Below are 24,295 nucleotides of genomic sequence, written 5' to 3' on the forward strand. Positions count from 1 at the left end.
TTTATATATATTTTATATAATATATAATAAAAATGTTATATTTATTATATATATTTATATATTTTCTTACCACCAATACTGAAATATCTCTTCAAGATAATTATGGCTGATTTATTCCCTCCTCACATTTTTTATCAGATCTGGGAAACATCTGCATAGGACTCCATTTAAGGGAGACAGTGCTGGAGATAAATCTATCATCATCAGTATGAGCTCAGTCTTGTGGTATTTTCTAACTGTGATACAGAAAATCAGATGATCCTTCCTTGAGAAAATCCTTGAATTAGTTAATATCTTAATTAGTTTTTATTAATTTACTAGTCAGTATCTTTTCTATTCCATTTCTCTATCTTTACAAAAAACTTATATATATATCATAATATTCTATGGTATATGCATAAAAATCTTAACTCAGTCCATTATCCTTAAAAGTAGTGAACAAAAACATCATCACTCTTTTACTTTTAATATACTGTGTTTGATTTTGATTACTCTGTTTGTAAAATACACACAGGATAACTCATATCCATGCAAAACTCTAGTTTACTAACTGGTCTGACACTTCTTATGGATCTCCAAAGAACCTTGTGAGACAGGTGGATCTTGTGCAGCTAATATTTTCAAGAGGAAGTAAAACAGGAACGAGAACTTTGTATGGGAATATATGCATATCACAGCACTCTCTGAACAGTTTAGAATAAGAAAAGGGTGGAGTCCTCATAATTATATTACTTTGTCTCATCTTTTCTTGGTTCTAATAAATATGATAGAAGTAAATAAAAGTATGCCATGTTTATAAAAGAGAAGAATTTAGATTTTAATATCTAATCTCCAAAATTGATAGATAAAGGTTAATTTCCATAAAAACTCTGCAGGCTACTTATTTTTTTATTTTAGAAAAAATTCATCTGTGGTGATAGAAATCTGAACAGTAGTAGCATATGAAGGTAGGTAGAGACTGACTGGAAGCAGATATGAAGAACTGCCTGAGAAAATGGAAATGCTTCTATTTTGATTGGCATTTCTGGTTACATGGGTATGTACACTTGTCAAAATCCTAAGAATTGTGTGAAATAAGTCAAGCAGAGAGAGTCAATTCTCATATGGTTTCACTTATTTGTGGACCATAACAAAAAGCATGGAGGACATGGGGAGTTAGAGAGAAAGGGGCTGGGGTAAATTGGAAGGGGAGGTGAATCATGAGAGATTATGGCTCTGAAAAACAATCTGAGGGGTGTGAAGTGGCGGGGGGTGGTGGGAGGTCTGGGTACCACGTGGTGGGTATTATAGAGGGCACGGATTGCATGGAGCACTGGGTGTGGTGAAAAAATAATGATACTGTTATGCTGAAAATAAATAAATGAAAAAAAAGCCAAAAAAATTCTAAGAATTGTATATTTAAGAGTTGGATTGTGAATTGATCCACGATATGGCTATTCTTTATGTGGTTAGCATATCTCATTTGATCAGAGACTTTAATCTGATAAATCAGTCCTGTTTAAACACAAAAATAACACAGCAACCTACACTATTTATTCATCAGACATCCTCTAAGTGAAGGAAAGAGGAATATAACCCCCCGAAAAAAATCAAACATCATAAACCATCCCTCAAGAAATTTAATCCAGTTAGAAATACTTTTTTAAATTTGCTTTTATCTGACAACCAGTTAGATGAGTTAGGTCATTTTGTAAGACTTTCAATTTCATTTTTTTTATTGTAATAGTTGCTTGTTTTGTTTTTATTTTTGTTTATTCAGATTTCTTCTTTCATGAATTGCTTCTTCATGTTTTGTACCCGTTTTACTTTTGGATTTCCAGACTACTTTGTTTATTTACTTATAGTAGGATTTTATTTTTCTACATATAAACCTTTAATTGGTTATATATATTCTAAATATTATTTAATATTCCTTTCATTTTGCACTGCTTTTGTTTTACAGAAATATCTTTATGGTGTGCACCTTATAGATCACATTTATAAAATGGTATCAATAATTTCTTTTGGTATCAATAACTTCTACATATTTTCTGTCTTCTATTGTAACTTCTCTCTTTATCCTTCAGTTTTTTAGAAGAGGTTTTTTACTAACTGCTATTTTTTTATTTCCAAAGTAGGAATGAATGGAAGTGAGTAGGAATATGTAAAAAGAGAGGGTGCAAGATGGGAAAGGGTAGGTTAACTTTTTCGCTTCTAAACGATTTCTGATTTACTACACTTTGCTCAAAGTTGTAGCTACAGGATATAGATTCTTTAAAATTGGGGGAACTTGGTTTGTGACTTTGTATGTGGGTAATTTTTTATAAATACTTCATGTGCTCTTGAAAAGAATGGGTAGAAAATCTTGTACTTAGAGCATAATCTAAAGTAAGCTTTCTGTTATTTTTTTATGTTGACTAGTCTCCTTTACTCTAGCCCACTATCTTACTAAAGTAAAATTTTGAAGAAGAATTTCAGGCTTATCAAATTATTGTCATTGAGTCAACAAAATTAAAAGTTTTTACATGGATAAAAATAAATGATTTAATAGATAATAACACTAAAAATACCATATAAGAACATCTGGCCTTAAGAAACATAATAAAATGTATTTTTGATTGTATTAAATTAATAAAAATTATAAGAGCTCTGAAAATCACAAGTACACAAAGCGTATTTCTCTACTGGTAATCAGGCTACACTTATTTTTTGCTCTTTAAAAATATATAGTCCTTCATTATTCATATTCTGTGTATCATATGTATTAAGGAAAAGTTATTTTCTTAATATCACACATCATTCTTTTTTCTTTATCTTAATTCCCAGGAATGTATCAAAGGGAATTCATTGCTTACCAATTTGCTTTCTGTACTGATCAACAGGAAGTTTTATAGTAGAGGCATCTTTTCTACCCATCTTTGATCTCCAAAATGCCTGCTGCAAAAAAAGAAAATAATTATGATAAAATCCTAAAAAATCAAAAGGACTATCTACAAACTTCAGGAATAATTTATTCCATAAAATTCATTTTTAAAGCAATGGGTAAAAATGTCTTTGACTATTCCCATTAGATATCAGTAAAGAACACAAATTCTTTCAAATAAATTATCAAGGATATAATTGCTGTTAATTAAATTTCCCAATTATTTGTTCTTTGTAACATTCATTTTATCAAGTACTATAAATACTCAATTAAACCAAACTGTTAAAAGTATTATCTGTAAATGTGAAAACCATGTACCATTGATTCAGATGGGTTAGGGTTGCAGGCATGCTCTTGCAACCATTCTGTTACACAAAAAGTTTGAATCTCAAATACTTTGAATCTTGTTTTAAAAAGCATGACAGGGAAGGAGTCAAGATGGTGAAGTAGCAGCAGGCTGAGACTACTTCAGGTAGCAGGAGATCAGCTAGATAACTTATCTAAAGATTGCAAACACCTACAAATCCATCGGCAGATCGAAGAGAAGAAGAACAGCAATTCTAGAAACAGAAAATCAACCACTTTCTGAAAGGCAGGACTGGCGGAGAAGTGAATCCAAAGCGACGGGAAGATAGACCCCGGGGGGAGGGGTCGGCTCCTGGCAAGCGGCGGAGCAACGGAGCACAAAATCAGGACTTTTAAAAGTCTGTTCCGCTGAGGGACATCACTCCAGAGGCTAAACCGGGGTGAAGCTCACGCGGGATCAGCGTGGCCTCAGGTCCCGCAGGGTCACAGAAGGATTGGGGGTGTCTGAGTGTCGCAGAGCTTACGGGTATTAGAACGGGGAAGCCAGCTACAGAGACAGAGCCAACAGTGAGCTCACAGCTTGGGGTTACCTTGAACCGGTCGCAGGCTGGGTGAGCTCAGAGCGGGGCCGGAGGTCAGGCAGACGGGAGTTACTGGGCGCTGTTCTCTGAGGGCGCACTGAGGAGTGGGGCCCTGGGCTCTCGGCTCAACCCAGCCGGAGACCAGGAGGCTGCCATTTTTATTCCCATCCTCCAGAACTCTACGGAAAGTGCTCAGAGAACAAAAGCTCCTGAAAGCAAACCCCAGTGGATTACTCAGCCCGGCCCCTGGTAAGGGCAGTGCAATTCCACCTGGGGAAAAGACACTTGAGAATCAATACAACAGGCCCCTCACCCAGAAGATCAACAAGAAATCCAGCCAAGACCAAGTTCACCTACCAAGGAGTGCAGTTTCAATACCAAGGAGAGCAGCAGAATTCCAGTGGAGGAGAAAGCAAAGCACAGAACTCATGGCTTTCTCCCCGTGATTCTTTAGTCTTGCAGTTAATTTAATTGTTTTTTCTTTTTCAATTTTTTTTCTCTTCTTCTGCTAAAAAATTTTTTAACTTTTACCTTTTTCTTTTTTAATGATTTTTAATTAGTTTATCTAATATATTTTTTTTTCTTTTTTATACTTTTTCTTTATTCGTTTTCTTTCTTTAATTGTTTCTTTTCTTTTCTTTTCTTTTTTCTGAACCTCTTTTTATCCCCTTTCTCCCCCCTCACGATTTGGGATCTCTTCTAATTTGGTTAAAGCATATTTTCCCGGGGTTGTTGCCACCCTTTTAGTATTTACTTGCTCCTTCATATACTCTTATCTGGACAAAATGACAAGGCAGAAAAACTCACCACAAGAAAAACAACAAGAGGCAGTACCGAAGGCTAGGGACCTAATCAATACAGACATTGGTAATATGTCAGATATATAATTCAGAATGACGATTCTCAAGGTTCTAGCCGGGCTTGAAAAAGGCATGGGAGATATTAGAGAAACACTCTCGGGAGATATAAAAGCCCTTTGTGGAGAAATAAAAGAACTAAAATCTAACCAAGTTGAAATCAAAAAAGCTATTAATGAGGTGCAATAAAAAATGGAGGCTCTCACTGCTAGGATAAATGAGGCAGAAGAAAGAATTAGTGATATAGAAGACCAAATGACAGAGAATAAAGAAGCTGAGCCAAAGAGGGACAAACAGCTACTGGAACACGAGGGGAGGATTCGAGAGATAAGTGACACCATAGGACGAAACAACATTAGAATAATTGGGATTCCAGAAGAAGAAGAAGAAAGAGAGAGGGGAGCAGAAGGTATACTGGAGAGAATTATAGGAGAGAATTTCCCCAATATGGCAAAGGGAACAAGCATCAAAATTCAGAGGTGCAGAGAATGCCCTTCAGAATCAGTAAGAATAGGTCCACACCCTGTCACCTAATAGTAAAATTTACAAATCTTAGTGACAAAGAGAAAATCCTAAAAGCAGCTTAAGAAGAAAAGTCTGTAACATACAATCGTAAAAATATTAGATTGGCAGTGGACTTATCCACAGAGACCTGGCAGGCCAGAGAGAGCTGGAATGATATATTCAGAGCACTAAACGAGAAAAACATTCAGTCAGAATACTATATTCCAGCTAGGCTATCATTGAAAAGAGGAGAGATAAAAAGTTGCCAGGACAAACAAAAACTAAAAGAATTTGTAAGCACCAAACCAGCTCTACAGGAAATATTGAAAGGGGTCCTCTGAGCAAAGAGAGAGCCTACAAGTGGTATATCAGAAAGGAACAGAGACAATATAGAGTAACAGTCACCTTACAGGCAATACAACGGCACTAAATTCATATCTCTCAATAGTTACCCTGAATTTTAATGGGTTAAATGCCCCAATCAAAAGACATAGGGTATCAGAATGGATAAAAAAACAAAACCCGTCTATATGTTGCCTACAAGAAACTCATTTTAACCTCGAAGACACCTCCAGATTTAAAGTGAGGGGGTGGAAAAGAATTTACCATGCTAATGGACATCAGAAGAAAGCTGCGGTGGCAATCCTTATATCAGATCAATTAGATTTTAAGCCAAAGACTATAATAAGAGATGAGGAAGGACACTATATCATACTCAAAGGGTCTGTCCAACAAGAAGATCTAACAATTTTAAATATCTATGCCCCCAACGTGGGAGCAGCCAACTATAAAAACCAGTTAATAACAAAATCAAAGAAACACATCAACAATAATACAGTAATAGTAGGGGACTTTAACACTTCCCTCACTGAAATGGACAGATCATCCAAGCAAAAGATAAACAAGGAAATAAAGGCCTTAAATGACACACTGGACCAGATGGACATCACAGATATATTCAGAACATTTTATCCCAAAGCAACAGAATACACATTCTTCTCTAGTGCACATGGAACATTCTCCAGAATAGATCACGTCCTCAGTCCTAAATCAGGTCTCAACCAGTATCAAACGATTGGGATCATTCGCTGCATATTTTCAGACCACAATGCTCTGAAGTTAGAACTCAACCACAAGAAGAAATTTGGAAAGAACCCAAGTACGTGGAGACTAAACAGCATCCTTCTAAAGAATGAATGGATCAACCAGGAAATTAAAGAAGAATTGAAAAAAATCATGGAAACAAATGATAATGAAAACACAACGGCTCAGAATCTGTGAGACATAACAAAGGCAGTCCTGAGAGGAAAATATATAGCGGTACAAGCCTTTCTCAAGAAACAAGAAAGGTCTCAGGTACACAACCTAAGCCTACACCTAAAGGTGCTGGAGAAAGAACAAGAAAGAAACCCTAAACCCAGCAGGAGAAGAGAAATCAAAAAGATCAGAGCAGAAATCAATGAAATGAAACCTCCCCCCCAAATAATAGAACAAATCAACAAAACTAGGAGCTGGTTCTCTGAAAGAATTAATAAGATTAATAAACCCCTGGCCAGACTTCTCAAAAGAAAAGAGAAAGGACCCAAATAAATAAAATCATGAATGAAAGAGGAGAAATCACAACTAACACCAAAGAAATACAAACAATTATAAGAACATACTATGAGCAACTCTACACCACAAATTTGACAATCTGGAAGAAATGGATGCATTCCTAGAAACAAATAAACTACCACAACTGAACCAGGAAGAAATAGAAAACCTGAACAGACCCATAACCAGTAAGGAGATTGAAACAGTCATCAAAAATCTCCAAACAAACAAAAGCCCGGGGCCAGATGGCTTCCTGGGGGAATTCTACCAAACATTTAAAGAAGAACAAATTCCCATTCTCTCGAAACTGTTCCAAAAAATAGAAATGGAAGGAAAACTTCCAAACTCATTTTATGAGGCCAGCATCACCTTGATCCCAAAACCAGACAAGGATCCTAGCAAAAAAGAGAGCTATAGACCAATATGCTTGATGAACACAGATGCGAAAATTCTCACCAAAGTACTAGCCAATAGGATTCAACAGTACATTAAAAGGATTATTCACCACGACCAAGTCGGATTTATTCCAGGGCTGCAAGGTTGGTTCAACATCTGCAAATCAATCAATGTGATACAACACATCAATAAAAGAAAGAACAAGAACCATATGATACTCTCAACAGATGCTGAAAAAGCATTTGACAAAGTACAGCATCCCTTCCTGATCAAAACTCTTCAAAGTGTAGGGATAGAGGGCACATACCTCAATATCATCAAAGCCATCTATGAAAAACCCACCACAAATATAATTCTCAATGGAGAAAAACTGAAAGCTTTTCCGCTAAGGTCTGGAACACAGCAGGGATGTCCATTATCACCACTGCCATTCAACATAGTACTAGAATTCCTAGCCTCAGCAATCAGACAACAAAAGGAAATTAAAGGCATCCAAATTGGCAGAGAAGAAGTCAAACTATCACTCTTCGCAGATGATATGATACTATATGTGGAAAACCCAAAAGACTCCACTCCAAAACTACTAAAACTAAAACTTGTACAGGAATTCAGTAAAGTGTCAGGATATAAAATCAATGCACAGAAATCAGTTGCATTTCTCTATACCAACAACAAGACAGAAGAAAGAGAAATTAAGGAGTCAATCCTATTTACAATTGCACCCAAAACCATAAGATACCTAGGAATAAACCTAACCAAAGAGGCAAAGAATCTATACCCAGAAAACTATAAAGTACTCATGAAAGAAATTGAGGAAGACACAAAGAAATGGAAAAATGTTCCATGCTCCTGGATTGGAAGAATAAACATTGTGAAAATGTCTATGCTACCTAAAGCAATCTACACATTTAATGCAATCCCTATCAAAGTGCCATCCATCTTTTTCAAAGAAATGGAACAAATAATCCTAAAATTTATATGGAACCAGAAAAGACCTCGAATAGCCAAAGGAATATTGAAAAAGAAAGCCAAAGTTGGTGGCATCACAATTCCGGACTTCAAGCTCTATTACAAAGCTGTCATCATCAAGACAGCATGGTACTGGCACAAAAACAGACACATAGATCAATGGAACAGAACATAAAGCCCAGAAATAGACCCTCAACTCTATGGTCAACTAATCTTCGACAATGCAGGGAAGAATGTCCAATGGAAACAAGACAGCCTCTTCAATAAATGGTGTTGGGAAAATTGGACAGCCACATACAGAAAAATGAAATTGGACCATTTCCTTACACCACACATGAAAATAGACTCAAAATGGATGAAGGACCTCAATGTGAGAAAGGAATCCATCAAAATACTTGAGGAGAACATAGGCAGCAACCTCTTCGACCTCAGCCGCAGCAACACCTTCCTAGGAACATCACCAAAGGCAAGGGAAGCAAGGGCAAAAATGAACTATTCAGATTTTATCAAGATCAAAAGCTTTTGCACAGCAAAGGAAACAGTTAACAAAACCAAAAGACAACTGACAGAATGGGAGAAGATATTTGCAAACGACATATCAGATAAAGGACTAGTGTCCAAAATCTATAAAGAACTTAGCAAACTCAACACCCAAAAAACAAATAATCCAATCAAGAAATGGGCAGAGGACATGAACAGACATTTCTGCAAAGACATCCAGATGGCCAACAGACACATGAAAAAGTGCTCCATATCTCCGGCATCAGGGAAATACAAATCAAAACCACAATGAGATACCACCTCACACCAGTCAGAATGGCTAAAATTAACAAGTCAGGAAATGACAGATGCTGGCGAGGATGCGGAGAAAGGGGAACCCTCCTACACTGTTGGTGGGAATGCAAGCTGGTGCAACCACTCTGGAAAACAGCATGGAGGTTCTTCAAAATGTTGAAAATAGAACTTCCCTATGACCCAGCAATTGCACTACTGGGTATTTACCCCAAAGATACAAACGTAGTGATCCGAAGGGGCACGTGCACTCGAATGTTTATAGCAGCAATGTCCACAATAGCCAAACTATGGAAAGAACCTAGATGTCCATCAACAGATGAATGAATAAAGAAGATGTGGTATATATACACAATGGAATACTATGCAGCTATTAAAAGAAATGAAATCTTGCCATTTGTGACAACGTGGTTGGAACTAGAGCGTATCATGCTTAGCGAAATTAAGTCAAGCAGAGAAAGACAAATATCATATGATCTCCCTGATATGAGGAAGTGGTGATGCAACATGGGGGCTTAAGGGGGTAGGAGAAGAATAAATGAAATAAAATGGGATTGGGAGGGAGACAAACCATAAGTGACTCTTAATCTCACAAAACAAACTGAGGGTTGCTGGGGGGGGGGGGAGCTGGGAGAAGGGGGGTTGGGTTATGGACATTGGGGAGGGTATTTGCTATGGTGAGTGCTGTGAAGTGTGTAAACCTGAAGATTCACAGACCTGTACCCCGGGGGATAAAAATATATGTTTATTAAAAAAAAAAATAATAATAATAATAAAAAGCATGACAGGTAAGAAAATTGCATAAATATGAGTTCTAGTTCTGTCTCTCCTTCTGTAAACAGTATAAATGACTACCATTTACTAATATTCTCATGCTTACTCATTACATGCACTGTTTGATTTAATCCACAACACATCTTTCAATCTTACTATTTCTATTGAATTTAAATATGTGGCAGACGTGTGGAATTTAAGAAACAAAACAAATGGGCAAGGGAGGAGAGGGGGAAGGACAGGAGAGAGAGGCAAACCAAGAAAAAGACTCTTAACTATAGAGACCACACTTATGGCTACCAGAGGGGAAGTGGGTGAGAGGATGGGTGAGGTAGGTGGTAGGGATTAAGGAGGACACTTGTGATGGGCATACATACAAGTTATTGTATGGAAGAGCTGAATTACTGTATTATTCATCTGAAATATTACACTGCCAACTAACTGGAATTGAAATAAAAACTTTAAAAAATTGAATTTGGCAGAAATGCACTATCACATGGAACTAATCCTAAGAAGGATACTAAAATCTGAGGGAATTTTATTTACAACTTTACCTAAAACAATAAGTGAATTAAAATGAATCCTTGGACCCCTAAACTTAAACCAGCAGATTGCAGCCCCCAAGGAAGCAAACTATAGATTTGGAATATCCACTTCATATGTGACCAGAAAGGAGAACCATCCAGAAGGTGAGGGCCATAAAGAACAATGGACAAGGAAACTTCTCTAAAAAACCATAATTGAGGGTCCAAGGAAGACACTTCTGTCTGCACAATGGGCCTTATCAGTGGTCTCATGCACAGCAGGTTTCATTATCATGCTACATCAGTGCTTCCTGGTATGTTTCCCATTCTTCCCATTCTTCCTTCGTTAAATAGGAGATATGAAGCAGTCATCTTCTGCTGCACCATTAGCAAAATTTAATAGTCTGTAAACTTCAAGGAAACACATTCCAACCTAAGAGGGATCTTTGACTTATCCTGGCCACAATAAGTGGGTAACTTTAGGATCTTCCTACCAAAGAGTCAGGGAAAAGGATGTGCATGGCTATTTCATGACCAGAAAGGTAGACTACAGGAAAAATTCCTAGTTACTTACTAGAATACATGTTCTTCTTCATTTTTTAGGGTTTTTTGTTTTGTTGTGCTCCTGAGCTCACCTGACAACTTTTCCAGCCTCCTTTGATGTTAGCTGTGGGGATGGAACTGAGTTTCAGCCAACAGAATATGAATAAATTAGTGTTTTCTACTTCTAGAATCAACCTACAAAAACTTTCTATATGTACCCATGCATCTGGATAAAATGGAGATGACCCCCTGAGCGATGCTGGAAATAATCTAATGAGGATGGCAGAGCCTGTGACATCCTGGATTCTGAATGGCTACGCAAAGGAAACTCACTCAACCAACTTGTTTTTGCTCTTTCACACCGCTGTGAGAACAAGAAATAACTTGTAGCATTTGAGCCTTTATATACTTTATATTTATCTGTTACAGTAGGTAGTATCACCCTAACGTAAGTATGTATAGATGTCTCCATATAAATTATTAAACTGTAATTTTCCTAAAGCATTATTAAGGTTCTCAAATGCCAAATATCTTTGAAATCTGTTCAGTTCAAACTGTATTGTTTATTTATATATGTGGTCACACAGAGCAATCCTAACAATGATACCACCTAACACAGTAAAAGGCATCCCCAAATTAACAATTACTACTTATGTGTAAGAAAACTATAAGTACTGCTAAAAATATTTTTTTCTATTCATAATAGTCTTCACATTTAATATTATGGTAATATTTAAGAATGTGCAAAGTAAGACAAAAAATCAAATAAATTAAATCTTCACCTCATAAACCATGTAGCTATCACATCTAAGGTAATACAACGTTAAAATCTCAGAAAGGAAACCAAGTCATCACCTAATCCTATATTCTCACTTATTATTTAGAACATTAATATAAGCATCACAAAAAATATCAATAGATATGATATAATTTATTCATGTAGCAACCATTTGCATAGTGTTTTGCATCTACTAATTGTAAAAGGGAGTCAAGTTATTTTAATCTTGCTTATGTGGGGCTAGAAAAAATATCACTCCATTTTAAGAGAGAAGTTAGTTTAAATAAATAAATACAAAGACATTATTCCCTCTTCAATTTAGTTTTGTCTGTTGCTTTTATGGAAAATTTTTTAAAAAGAAAATTCCTAAGGCCACCTACCAAACAGCCACTTACTATGCTTCCCTCAATTCCTGCTTGGTTATTTAAACCAAAATCCTAACAGAGATAATACTTCAAAGGCCAGTATCTTATTCATTCCTTACCTGTAGTAAATAAAAAAGGAAGAGCTCCATTGAGAATATTTTTTCAACAAAAGGAATTAGATTTTACTTATTTTAAAATGCACTTTAAATAAACAAAGTGATACCAAAAAAGTTAAAGAACCTATATTTTATAAAAGCTTATACTCTAGGAATTGATACATTTTATATGTATATATCCTGTGACTATAAAATCTTTAAAAGAATTTCAACCTAAGAGATACACTAAGGAGTAACTAGCCTTGAATTTTTGTTCCCAATGATTTTGGTGACTGATAATTCTTAACCAAAATTTCAAAAATTTAAACTTTGTTCTCTGAAATTATTCTACTCTATTCTTTATTCAATCTACTTTTTAAGCAAAATACAATTTTTACCAAATGATGAAGCAAAAAAAAGTCTAAAGAACACACCCATGCACAAATGACTTACATTTTATTAGCTGTAATAAATACAAAAAGGTAGAAAATATTTTACTTTCCTAATAAACACATTGAGGCTATTTTAAATGATCTAAAGAGATTCCCATTCATTTGTATGTTGCAAACTGTCAGTGCCTCAGACATCTAGAACCTCTAAAATGTTCTGACTTCTCTTTGTTCTTCAAAGCCTTGCAGTAATCATCTTTCATTTCTACTGCTTTGATGGTGAGATAGCAAACTCCCAAGAAATCCAGGGAGACATTAGCACGTAGAGCCGCAATTTCTAATAAGGCAGCCATTTGCATACAAGATCAGCCACAATTTAAAATGTGTTGTGATAGATGCGGAAAGGGAATAACAGATTTATATTAGCATGTACAATACCAAGATTGTTTTCACAATTTAATTCCTTGGAGATTACATCTCATCACCTTCTTTTATAAAGAACACTGCATTCCCTGAGGAACTAAGATGCTCTGAGACCCAGCTAAACTAAAATATGGATTAATAAGATAATATTTATTATTTATGAATTTCGCTGTAGGAATGATTTCAGATTAAATCATCAGAGAAGTTTTTAACATTCTTGAAACTTGATAACACATACTTAAGGAGAAAAAAATGCTAATTTTATTTAATGCCTAAATTGCATATTAAAATATTTCATAATTAATTTTTATTTAATTAAAACTTTACACTCTTCAGGACTTTTCAGATTAAAGAGAGTGTTTTTGTTTTTAATATCCTTTCTTAACCTGAATTTTACACAGCAATTTGCCACACGTATTTTTAAATACAATATGTGACCTTTAAAAACAAACAAAGGTAATGCAATATCCTATCACATTCTGACCAAGTTACTTTATTGCTCATTTATACCTTTTTTATGAAATCCAGAAAGAACAAGTAAAGAAATAAGAAACCTGAAGCCTCCACATATGTCTCTGCTTCCAGAAAAAGCATTCAATCCAGACTGTGACATTTAAATACAGATCAAAACACAGGTTATTAAAAAATTCAACCCATGACCACAGAAAACATAATCATCTCAGTTTTTAAGGCTAAAAGACCCTTCCTTAAGAAAATTCTTACTTTAGTATGAAGTTATAAATAGGCAGAAGATCTGCCTATTTGTTTATGACTAGATGAGAATTGAGAACCAATCATAAAAATAAAATATTATGCTGATGTTGGGATGAACAAAGTAGTGAATAAATAAAGAAGGCACTTGTCCCTGATCTGATGCATTCATTATTCCAAACTGATGGTTTAGAAACTCAAGCTGATCATGAAAGCAACATATTTAAGTCATCCAAATAATGGCCCATTTCCCAGATAAAACTCTTAATATACAGAACCATTAATAACACAACTTTGTCATGTGTTCCTTACTCATGTTCTGGTGCACTATCGAATTCAGATTTTAGTTCCATGATTTTGACAAGTTCATTCACATTTTTATGGATTTACTCATGCTCTACTACGTACTTTAAGTGTCATTTCCATATTCCCCCACTTGTGGAATCTGTATTTTAATACTTCAAGCAAAAGCACATGATTCAGATCGCCAGAGATAATTCTCCACACTTAAGGAAATGAAAAAAATAAGTAGTTTAGGAAACAATCTAAGTGTGACACAGTAGACAATGTACACTTTGACATAAATATAATATCGAAATAATTATTACAAGCAGGAACAAATTCCTGTTGTGTAAAACTGGAGAGCTAACCAGTGGTCTTCTTAATGTTTTCAGGGATCAAAGTGACTACCTACCTCATCTTCACTTTATTAATTTCCTTTACAGCTGCAGAAAAAAATATGTCAAAACTTGAATATGTGAAAAAGTGATTCTTAAGATCCTGATAACTATGCAACACTGATATAAAAATTCATAAGAAAAGAAACTACAAAATAGTTAGCTATGTAACCCCCAAAAGTCATATACCAGGAAAGGAATCTTAGTTGTTGGGACTCATCCTTCAGCCATATGAGGGAACTAAAATGAATACAGTATTAACAAACAGTGCTAGAACAACTGTATATCCTTATGGGAAAACAAAGCCAAAATTAGACCCCTATCTCACGCCACATATAAAAGTCAATTGAGGATGGGGCACCTGGGTAACTTAGGTGGTTAACCATCTGCCTTTGGCTCAGGTCATGATCTCAGGGTCCTGGGATCAAACCCCATGTCTGGCTCCCTACTCAGTGCAGAGCCTGTTTATCCCTCTACTTCTGCCCCTCCCACTGCTCACGCTCACTCAAATAAATAAATAAAAATAAATTGAGGATAGATCATAGACCTAAACAAAAGAGCTAAAACAATAAAGTTACTAGGAAAAAAGATTATCTTTATGACCTTCGTCATGTAGGCAAATATTTCTCAGAAAACACAGTATAGACTATAAAGGAAAAAAAAAGAGGATGTACTGAACTTCATCAAAATTAGTTTTTGTTCACCAAAGATACAAGGAAGAAAAAGGAAAATAAATATGTAATTTATAGACAGTTTGTAAATATTCATAATAGCTGTATCTGAAAAAAGAAATTGTGCCCAGGATGTATAAAGAACTACTCAGTAATATACAACATACAACCCAATTTTAAAAAACATGATGAAAGACTTGAACAGCAACTTCATTAAAGAAAATACACAGATGACAAATAAGCACATGTAAAAGCTCAATACCATTATTAGTCAGCAAAATGCAAATTAAAATAAGAATTAAAATATCACTACACCCACTAGAATGGTTCAAATAAAGCTTTCCTATACAAAATATTGGGAGGATGTGGAGCAACTGAACTTCTAGTACATTGCTGATGGGAGTGTAAAATCACAACCACTTTGGAAAATTGGCAATTTCTTACAAAGTTAACTGCTAGCAATTCCACTCCTAGGTATTTATCTAAGAGAGATAAGTACACACACCCACAAAAAAGCTTTGTACAAGCATATTCATAGTATTTTTATTCATAATAGCCAAAAATTGGAAATAACCCTCATGTTGATCAACAGAAGAACTGATAAACTGGTTTATTCATACAGTGTAATATTACTCAGCAAAATACTACTAATAATAATACTGATAATATGCAACAATGGAGATAAATCTCAAAAACAATGTGCTGAGGGAAAGAAGCAATGGCTCCTTTAGAACTAAATCGAGTGAGTATTCATCAGTTTTATGTGCCCTTGTAACATCATTTAACAACAGTGATACCTGCCTTTTTGTTGAAACACTCATTAAAACACTTACTTCCCATGGGTGAAGGAATATATAAGAGGTAAGAAAGCAGAGATGGAAAGCATAGACAAATTTATTACAAAATAAGTAAAGGGAAGGGGAAAGAGGATATTACTCAGAGGAAGGGAGAGGTTAAGGAAGACTTTTTGTTATACTTTGGTTTTACTCATGAGGGCTTGTTTTTAAAGGCAGATGGAAACTGGAGTCTGTCTAAATAAGTGGGAGCCAATAGAAAGTGAGGAGTTGGAAAGACAGAAAAAAAATTAAAAAATGATTTTCAAGTCAGTAGGAAGGGATAGAATTCAGTGCACACTAGAAGTAGTAATCACAGCAAACTACTTCTTTCACTTTAACACTAGAGAGGAAAAAAGGATGGGTAAGATTAATTAAGTTTTGAGATTTGGTAGTCCAAAGAAGAAGAAGTTCCACCTGGCAGCTCCACGTTCACTATGAAGTAGGAGGCATGATTATCTCTAAGAGTGATATGAAAGGTAGAGACTTTGGAAATTTGAGTGCAGAGGCTTGAATTTAAGCTGGGGAAAATTTATGCAGGAGCAAAATAGAAAGGGCTGTCCAAGGAAAACAGGATTAATGAGAAACACTATGAGATCAAATTAATTTGGTAACTATGAATCCATGGTAGCATTAAACTACATGATTGAAAATAGCATGCTTTGGTTTCATTTGGTTTGGTTTTCCTGAGTGTTCGGCTGCTCACTTCTGGCTTTGGGAAGGGACAGATACCTCGATTAAGTAAAGTTTAGCTGCTCACTTCTGGCTTTGGGAAGGGATAGATACCTCAATTAAGTAAAGTTTAGGTCTTCCCAGAGAGGCATGACAGAAGGGCAAAAAAAAAAGTACTCTGTAAAGTGGATAAAGTTTAAAAAGTTTAAAGTTAGGGTACTCTGTAAAGTGGATAAAGTGATGTGCCATGGTGTCTAAAGCCAGAGAAGGAAGTGAAGACAGCAGAAGGTGTAGAGTTAAGCAGAAAGTGAGCCAATTTGGGGGCTTAAAAATTTGGATGAGATCAAATAACCAGTTTGGGGAAGAAAAGAACTAGACTTTCTTTGACTGGAGAACTAAAGAGTATCGTGTGATTGATGCTGTTACTGCGATGCAGCAGGTTATGATCCAGAGTGACTAAAGTAATAGGAAAACAGCACGACAGACAAGGAAATGAGGGCCAGGATAATACAAACATCACACCTGTGGATAGTGAAGGCACCCGGGATGGTCGAAGGGTTTGGGCTAAGGCAGAAAGACTCTAAGTTAGGAAGATGGAGGAGTGACCTGGATATCCACACTTAACAGCAATAAGGAGATTGAGGTGACTATAGTCAAATGGAATCAACTACAAAGGAGCTGGGTTTCTTGTTTCATTTGTCTTGTTTGTTTTTATATGCTTGGAAAAGTAAATGCCCTAGGAGCGACAATAAGAAAATAAAAAGATACCAGACTTTTAATCCACAGGTATGTGGAGAATTAAAGAAAGAAGAGACTTAAGTGGAGACTTAAGAAGGCTTTATGTAAATGGTGTATTAATATCAAGAGGTAAAAGTGATAATCAATGAAGTGCTTGAGAATGGATACGGTTCAAGAGGGATATAAAAAAAAAAAGGAAGAAAGAGAATAGCAATAGACTGGTCCAGTAAAAGAATAAAAATAAACCACAGAAAAACATGGGCATATGTGTTCAGGGGAGAACAAAAAGTTAAATGCGTCATCTTGGACAGCAAATAAAGATAACAGAAATGCGCCATATCTTGAATTAGGTTATCTCAAAACTGCATGGAGTACTCAGGCCTCTTCAGGAGTCAGCTGCGGCCTGGGTAAAATGAGGAACTCCCACTTCCTCTGGGAAGGTTCAGCTGGCTGGATCTGAACACTTTGGAAGAAAGACCCAGGTCTGTAGAGTCTACTTAGGTACCAACTTACCAGGAGCAACTAGAGGCTCCAGGTCAGCACTTATCAAAAATGCTGTCCATCCAACACCAACATAAGGAGTTGTGTGGGATCAAAATGCAGACTCCCCCATCATAGTCCTACTGAATCAAAAGCTCAAGGACTCAGGTCCACAAATCTCCAGGGGGTTTTGGTGGTGTTGTTCTGTTGTTGTTGTTGTTGTTGTTGTTGTTGTTCTTGGTTTTTTTGGCCTTTAATGTTTAAGAATCACTACTTTTTTTTTTTTTTTTTTAATCAGCTTGTAGGTAATTCTGTGCACTAGCATTTGAGAAATGCTGCCGGAAGGAGATGGAAGGCCTCAGCAGGGGCTGTGAGATCCTTCAGCCTCTGTGGTGGAAGATGAGTAAGGCAGTGTGACAAAGCTGAAGAAGCTTTTAAAAAATCAGCCGAAACTGCAGACTTTTTCTAAATTCAACAGGAAACCATAGAGGGTATTGGGCAATCAGGTAATCAAATCAGATACTTTTTAGTATGTTTATTAAAGACTAGAAGGTTAGAAGATAATTAACAAGCTTAAAACAAATCTAGGTACTTTCCAAAGGCAATCTACTAAGAGAGCAATACTTAGTAGAAAGGAAGAGACATTTGGTGATTGACGTTTCAGAATTTGGGAAGAGCAGAAAGGGGGTATGAGGAAGAGGAAAAGCTGAAGATAACAGTGCTTTTAAACTAGAATGATAATTAAGATACAAAGTCCTAGGACTCATTATTCAAAGAACCCAGTCAGTAAGGTTGAGGAAAGACCAAGGAAACTGAATTTTTAACAAGCACCAACTCCCTGCCAACATTTTCAATCTCAGTAGGTACATGGACCACACTTGGCAAAATATTCAGCTAGAAGGATGGTATGTCATTAGCAAAAATAGGTAATATAAGGAGTATAGGGAGAAATAAATAAGGGGTAAGTGATGAGGGTAAGGGAGTATTAGAAATATACATTCTAAAATGTTTATAACTGCTGTAAGAAAACAAGGCTCTTGGGGAACCTGGGTGGCTGGGTTGTTAAGCCTCTGCCTTCAGCTCAGGTCATGATATTGGGGTCCTGGGATGGAGCCCCATATCAGGCTCTCTGCTCAGCGGGGAACCTGCTTCTCTCTCTCTCTGCCTGCCTCTCTGCCTGCTTGTGATCTCTGTCTGTCAAATAAATAAATAACATCTTTACAAAAAAAAAAAAAAAAAGAAAGAAAAATAAAAAGAAAACAAGGCTCTTGTTTTTCCTGAAACCTCATAGAATTGGTTTATATAAACATAATTGTATCACTAATTCCCTGGCCTCCATCAAAAAATACTCACAAATATTTTACTTACTTTTATTTTAATGCATTTTTAATGCACAGATTGTTGTGGCATCTGGACACATGACATACTTGAAAACAACACATTAAATTTATACAGCCCAGAATAGACAAAAAGCTGCCTTGCGCGTACCATCAACAACGCTCATCACTGGGGGAAGGGGTGCTACAGTAGCAGGGTCCCATGAAGTTATTATTTTTTAAATTCTGAACTTTGCACAAATATCAAAGGAATAAACACTTCAAATGTGAGAAGGAGAGAATTTCTACCAAGTAAGTGACCATGTTCCTAATTGGAAAATGATCATTACTTTTTTTTTTTTTTTTTTTTTAAAGATTTTATTTATTTATTTGACAGAGAGAGACCACAAGCAGACAGAGAGGCAGGCAGAGACAGAGAGGAGGAAGCAGGCTCCCCGCTGAGCAGAGAGCCTGATGCGGGACTCGATCCCAGGACCCTGAGATCATGACCTGAGCCGAAGGCAGTGGCTTAACCCACTGAGCCACCCAGGCCCCCAATGATCATTACTTTTACAGAGTTTAAATTCAGCAAAATGGGAAACGTACTTCAGTTAATTTTTTGCATTATATTTGCAAAAGAAGATAGGTTAGTTAAACAAGGGTTGATCTACAATATAACTTTTAATGGTCAATAAAGGGTCATTAGTAATATAAATTATACTATCTTTCAAATAAAAGATTTTATATAATCGTTTCTCAGCATTTCAACTAAGATCAAGTGAAATAAAGGATTTTATTATGTCAACTGTACTGTCAAACATTTCTAAGGTTACAATAATATGGTATCAAATAAATAGAACAGCAAACCCTGTTTTACTAATTACAAAGTGACGACAGAAGAGACACATATCCAACCATACTGGAAAAGCCAAGACATCTGCAATTCTAGTATAAAACCAGTAAGGCCCACAGCATGTACCACTGCACGCTAAGAGCTTAATGAGTCACAAGGAATGAGAAGAAAGTCTATGTTTGGCTTCAATGATCCTGAGGTAGAGAAAAGGCAGTTTCGTGTCTATTTTGGCTGTTAACTAATACACCTTCAGACTGCTTCTTCTGATGAGACAAAGATTAATTGAAAATAGGATTATAGATCTAAAGGTCACAAGCCTTGATATTTCAATGCTTATAATTCCTTTAAACTGGTTATTTTAAGAGAATTATATGAAACCCAAGATTGTTTCAGTTATCATACAGATAATAAAAAGTTTTATTCTGTCCAGATGGTACCAAAAACTGGTGGCTAAAGGATGAAGGAAAACAATAATTTCTAGATGCAAACATCTCAGATGGCATCTATTCTCATCTCTGTAATTCCTAAGTAGGCAGATATATATCTATTTTATCATAATTTCTCAATACAAACTCCCTTTTCTTGGTTCTCAAGTGATATTAGTGAATTCTTATGATTCAGAACTTTCATTAAGTTACCAGAGACAAAGGTTTACTGACAAAAAGTATATATTTTTTTCTATTTAGCCCAAGTGTTTAAACACATTTCACTGGGAACATCCAAATAACATATCTGTGTTCAGTGTAGATGAAACGTTCTGTTACACACTAACTCTAACAAAATCACAATAACCAAGTCTGACTTATTTGAAGTTAAAAGTTTTTATTTTTTCTTAGTTTGCATGTATTTTACATCGAAGCAAACATGAACCAAGTTCCCCAAATATGGTCATTTTAGGACAATATATAACAACTTTGGGAAGTCTACTGAAAAGCTTTTCTGAGTCTCTACATGTGCCTTGTTGATCTCTTAAATAGAACTTGAATATGTCATTTCCAATGTTACTTGACCAAATTTTCACATTTTGCATATTATCATCTCATGAAGCCTCCATTTCATGTAAAGTTTGGTGAAAGAGAGGTATTATTAGAAAGCTGATTTAGAAGAATTATAAGGGAAATGAATAAGCAAGCATATGGTTCATGAATAAAAGATGTTAAGAACTGGCTAAGAGACATGCTTATCAGCTCCCCAGCTTCAGATAGGAAAGGAATATTCTGGCAACAGAGACCTAGTATAGGATGAACATATAATTCACCATCCAAGCCAGAACACCTTGAGAGTGAAAGGGTACTCTGTGACACCAGGACAGCAAGTATAAACCAGGACTGCTCTGGGCCAACTCCTGCCCCAATATACTCTTGCCCTAACTACAAAGAACACAAGTACAGTTCACAACACACTGTACCTCAACTAATTTTGGTAATTCATTAGGTATTGCAGTAGAAGGAAGGAAAGGGACATCTTCTAGAAAACTCCCATTTAAGGAAACAAATTATTATTTTAGACAATACTTGCTGCAGATATGGCAATACCACAATATCGGATTATACTGTGAGACAAGCTGTCCTCATTTATGAATCTCTCTGTGACATGTGGCACTACTGAGTATTTGGCTTGAAACTAAGTTGTTGGTTTCCCAGCTAGCACTGTCCCAATTCTCCTCCTTTCCATCTTGATTTTCTCTTGACCATCTTCATATGCACTCTTCCTCAGGTTGCCTGTTAAACACTGGTGCTCCCCATAGTTCATCCATTCCACATGTGCTCTCCTTGGGTACCTCATTCCTTTGAATATATGTATCAAGAACCTGGCTTCTTTGATCATACATCCAGCATTCTTCTGAGTATGACCAATGTGAATTTCTCATTTGTCCCAATGACTGACTTGCTTTTTTCTATGTTCTATCCCATTTATTTTTTAACTAAACTCAAGGAATGTCACAGAAGCAGTGTTGTTTTCTTCTCATTGCATTATTTTCCTCAATTGGTAGTGTTAACTTTGATCACTTGATTAAGGTGATAATCTACCTGATTTCCCCACTGTGAATTTAGTTTTTTCCTCTGTAATTAATAAGTATTTGGTTGGGAGTACTTTGAAATTATATAAATATCCTGTTCTTCTCAAATTTGCAACTACTAGTTTAGGATTTATTGATGCTTCGTGCTGAATTAATTATACTCATAGAGTTGTCAAATGATGATTTTCTAATTTCATCATTCCTTCTACATTTATTAGCTCATATTCTATGGTATTAAAAAGTATTTCCTTCTTCCTATTTATTTATTCATTTCTGTGTTTATAGCAGTATATACTCACTTGTAAATTGCTATTTTGTTCAACAGGTCAAAATTCATATATATCACTTGTTTATTTTGATGCTCAGGTTGTCCTGGGTTTAGCCAATGGAAGGTCCTTCAAGTGGTTTATATCGTTTTGACATATTGCCATCATTTTTTAAACACCTGTTATTTTCTGGCACAAGAAAATATTCAAGGTTCATCTTATACTCTCTGTGATCCTGCCCTGGAATCTGTCATTTCTCCCATGAGCCCAGTTACCTTTCAGTGAAGAACAGTATTTAGACATCAAGATCTGGGGACAGGATATGCTCCTTGCTAACGAGTAATACCATTTCTAAGCTTGTCAGTGCACAGAGCTAGGGAACATATGTATTGGCATGAAGTAAGTGCTTCCAACTTCCAACCCAATGCCACACAATTCGTTGTAGTTTTTCCCTTTCTACATTTATATTTATAACTTTCTTTTCTAACAGTAACAAACCTATCAGCATTACTATCAAGGAAATTTGTCATATTTAATTTTTTGTTTAATATTTTGTAATAAAAAGTTAATACCTAAGATTTTCAACTTGTAGATCACCTAAAAAACAATATACAAAAGCCCATTTGAACTAAATCTAATAAGTAACTAACCTATGCTAATGTAGACCAACTTGAGAGAAACAGTAATCTCAAATATCAAATCCCCCACAGATGTCAATCAATCACATTACTTTATGCCTTACAGACAAGTGCTCCACTCTATGGCAAGAAAAATGAGACTGCTCTTAAAACAACTAGGCTTATCCCTAAAGATGGCCATGGGGTCTACTTCTCATAAGCATACGTTTGCATATGGGAAAAATAGCTAGTGTAATAAAATCAAGGTTCTTTGAAGATAAGGATTAATGGAATTCTAAACAGACAACTAAAAGTGTTGTTTCAATAAGATTCACCATAAAAAAGAAATAGATTGCATATATTGAATTGCTAACATTCAGATCTATAAAGATCTACATTGTGCAATTACTTGTATGTATATGGATTCATCACTTATTCTAAAATTGGAAAATGATAGTTTTCACACTTCTTTTCATTAAGTCTTTTACTTTAATTTCAGTATAGTTAACATACAGTGCTATATTACTTTAGGTGTATAATATAGTGATTCAGCAATTCCCTACAATAGTCAGTGCTCATCAAAAATGTACTTTTTAATCCCCATCACCTATTTTACCCGGCCCCTAACCACCTATCCTCCAATAACCATCAGTTTATAATTCAGAGTCTGATTTTTTGTTTCTCCCTCTCTTTTTTCCCTTTGCTCACTTGTTTAGTTGCTTAAATTCCACATATGAGTGAAATCATATGGTATTTCTTTCCCCGAATGACTTACTTTTCTTAGCATTATAATCTGTACTTCCATCCATATTGTTGCAAATGGCAAGATTTCTTTCCTTTTTTATGGCTGAATAATGTCCCATTTGTAATACATACCACTTCTTCTTTATCCATTCAACTATTCATGGATATCTGGGCTGCTTCCATAATTTGGTTATTGTAAATAAAGCTACTATAAACATAGGGGTGCATACCATCCTTTGAATTAGCGTTTTTATACCTTTTTTTGGTAACGATCCAGTAGTACAATCACTGAATCATAGGGTAGTTCTATTTTTAATTTTTTGAGGAATCTCCATACTGTTTTCCACAGTGGCTATACCACGTTACATTCCCACCAACAGTGCAAGAGGGTTCCTATTTCTCCCCATCCTTACCAACACTTGTTTCTTGTGTTTTTTATTTTAGCCACTCTGACAGGTGTGAGGTGATATCTCACTGTAGTACTGATTGGCATTTCTCTGATTATGAGTGATGTTAAGCATCTTTTCATATGTCCGTTGGCCATCTATATGTCTTCTTTGGAGAAATGTCTGTTTATGTCTTACTTGTTTTTTGGGTGTTGAGTTGAATAAGTTCTTTATATATTTGGATACTAACACTTTATTGGATATGTCATTGGCAAATATCTTCTCCCATTTATTAAGTTTTCTTTTAGTTTGTGGCAATTATTTTTGGCAATTATCACTTATGCTAATTATTAGTCATTTCGATGTATATTACCTATCTCAAGTAATTAGGTTTTCAAATTCAAGAAAAACATCCTGGGAAAAGTCACTTAAGAGCAAAAATATGACTTCGCTTATATGTAGAATCTAAAAAAAACCAAATGAACCAACAAACTGAAAAAAAAAAAAAAACAGAAACTAA

At 35.5% G+C, this 24,295-nt stretch overlaps 1 protein-coding gene and 1 long non-coding RNA gene across 13 annotated transcripts in view; one reads left to right on the forward strand and one right to left on the reverse strand.

Moving 5' to 3' along the window:
• The window catches only part of LOC116575114, a 75,374-nt gene extending 64,021 nt beyond the window's left edge, over positions 1–11,353 (forward strand). Inside the window, exon 3 of the long non-coding RNA XR_004279616.1 lies at positions 10,930–11,353. This is a non-coding gene — a long non-coding RNA (uncharacterized LOC116575114). The remainder of the gene's footprint in view (positions 1–10,929) is intronic.
• TRIQK (triple QxxK/R motif containing) overlaps positions 1–24,295 on the reverse strand; it is a 102,164-nt gene that overhangs the window by 49,244 nt on the left and 28,625 nt on the right. For 7 of the 12 annotated variants that reach the window (XM_032316245.1, XM_032316238.1, XM_032316242.1 and 4 more), the window contains one exon: positions 2,835–2,916. In XM_032316245.1, the coding sequence (XP_032172136.1) occupies positions 2,835–2,895 (61 nt within the window). In that variant the 5' untranslated portion in view covers positions 2,896–2,916. Of the gene's footprint in view, positions 1–2,834; positions 2,917–10,772; positions 10,793–11,899; positions 11,921–13,795; positions 14,009–18,619; positions 18,639–24,295 lie in introns of those variants that run through there. The other 5 variants (XM_032316239.1, XM_032316247.1, XM_032316240.1 and 2 more) reach the window with 5 other exon arrangements.

The sequence above is a fragment of the Mustela erminea genome, chromosome 16 (assembly GCF_009829155.1).
Source record: "Mustela erminea isolate mMusErm1 chromosome 16, mMusErm1.Pri, whole genome shotgun sequence".
Classification (NCBI taxonomy): Eukaryota; Metazoa; Chordata; class Mammalia; order Carnivora; family Mustelidae; genus Mustela; species Mustela erminea.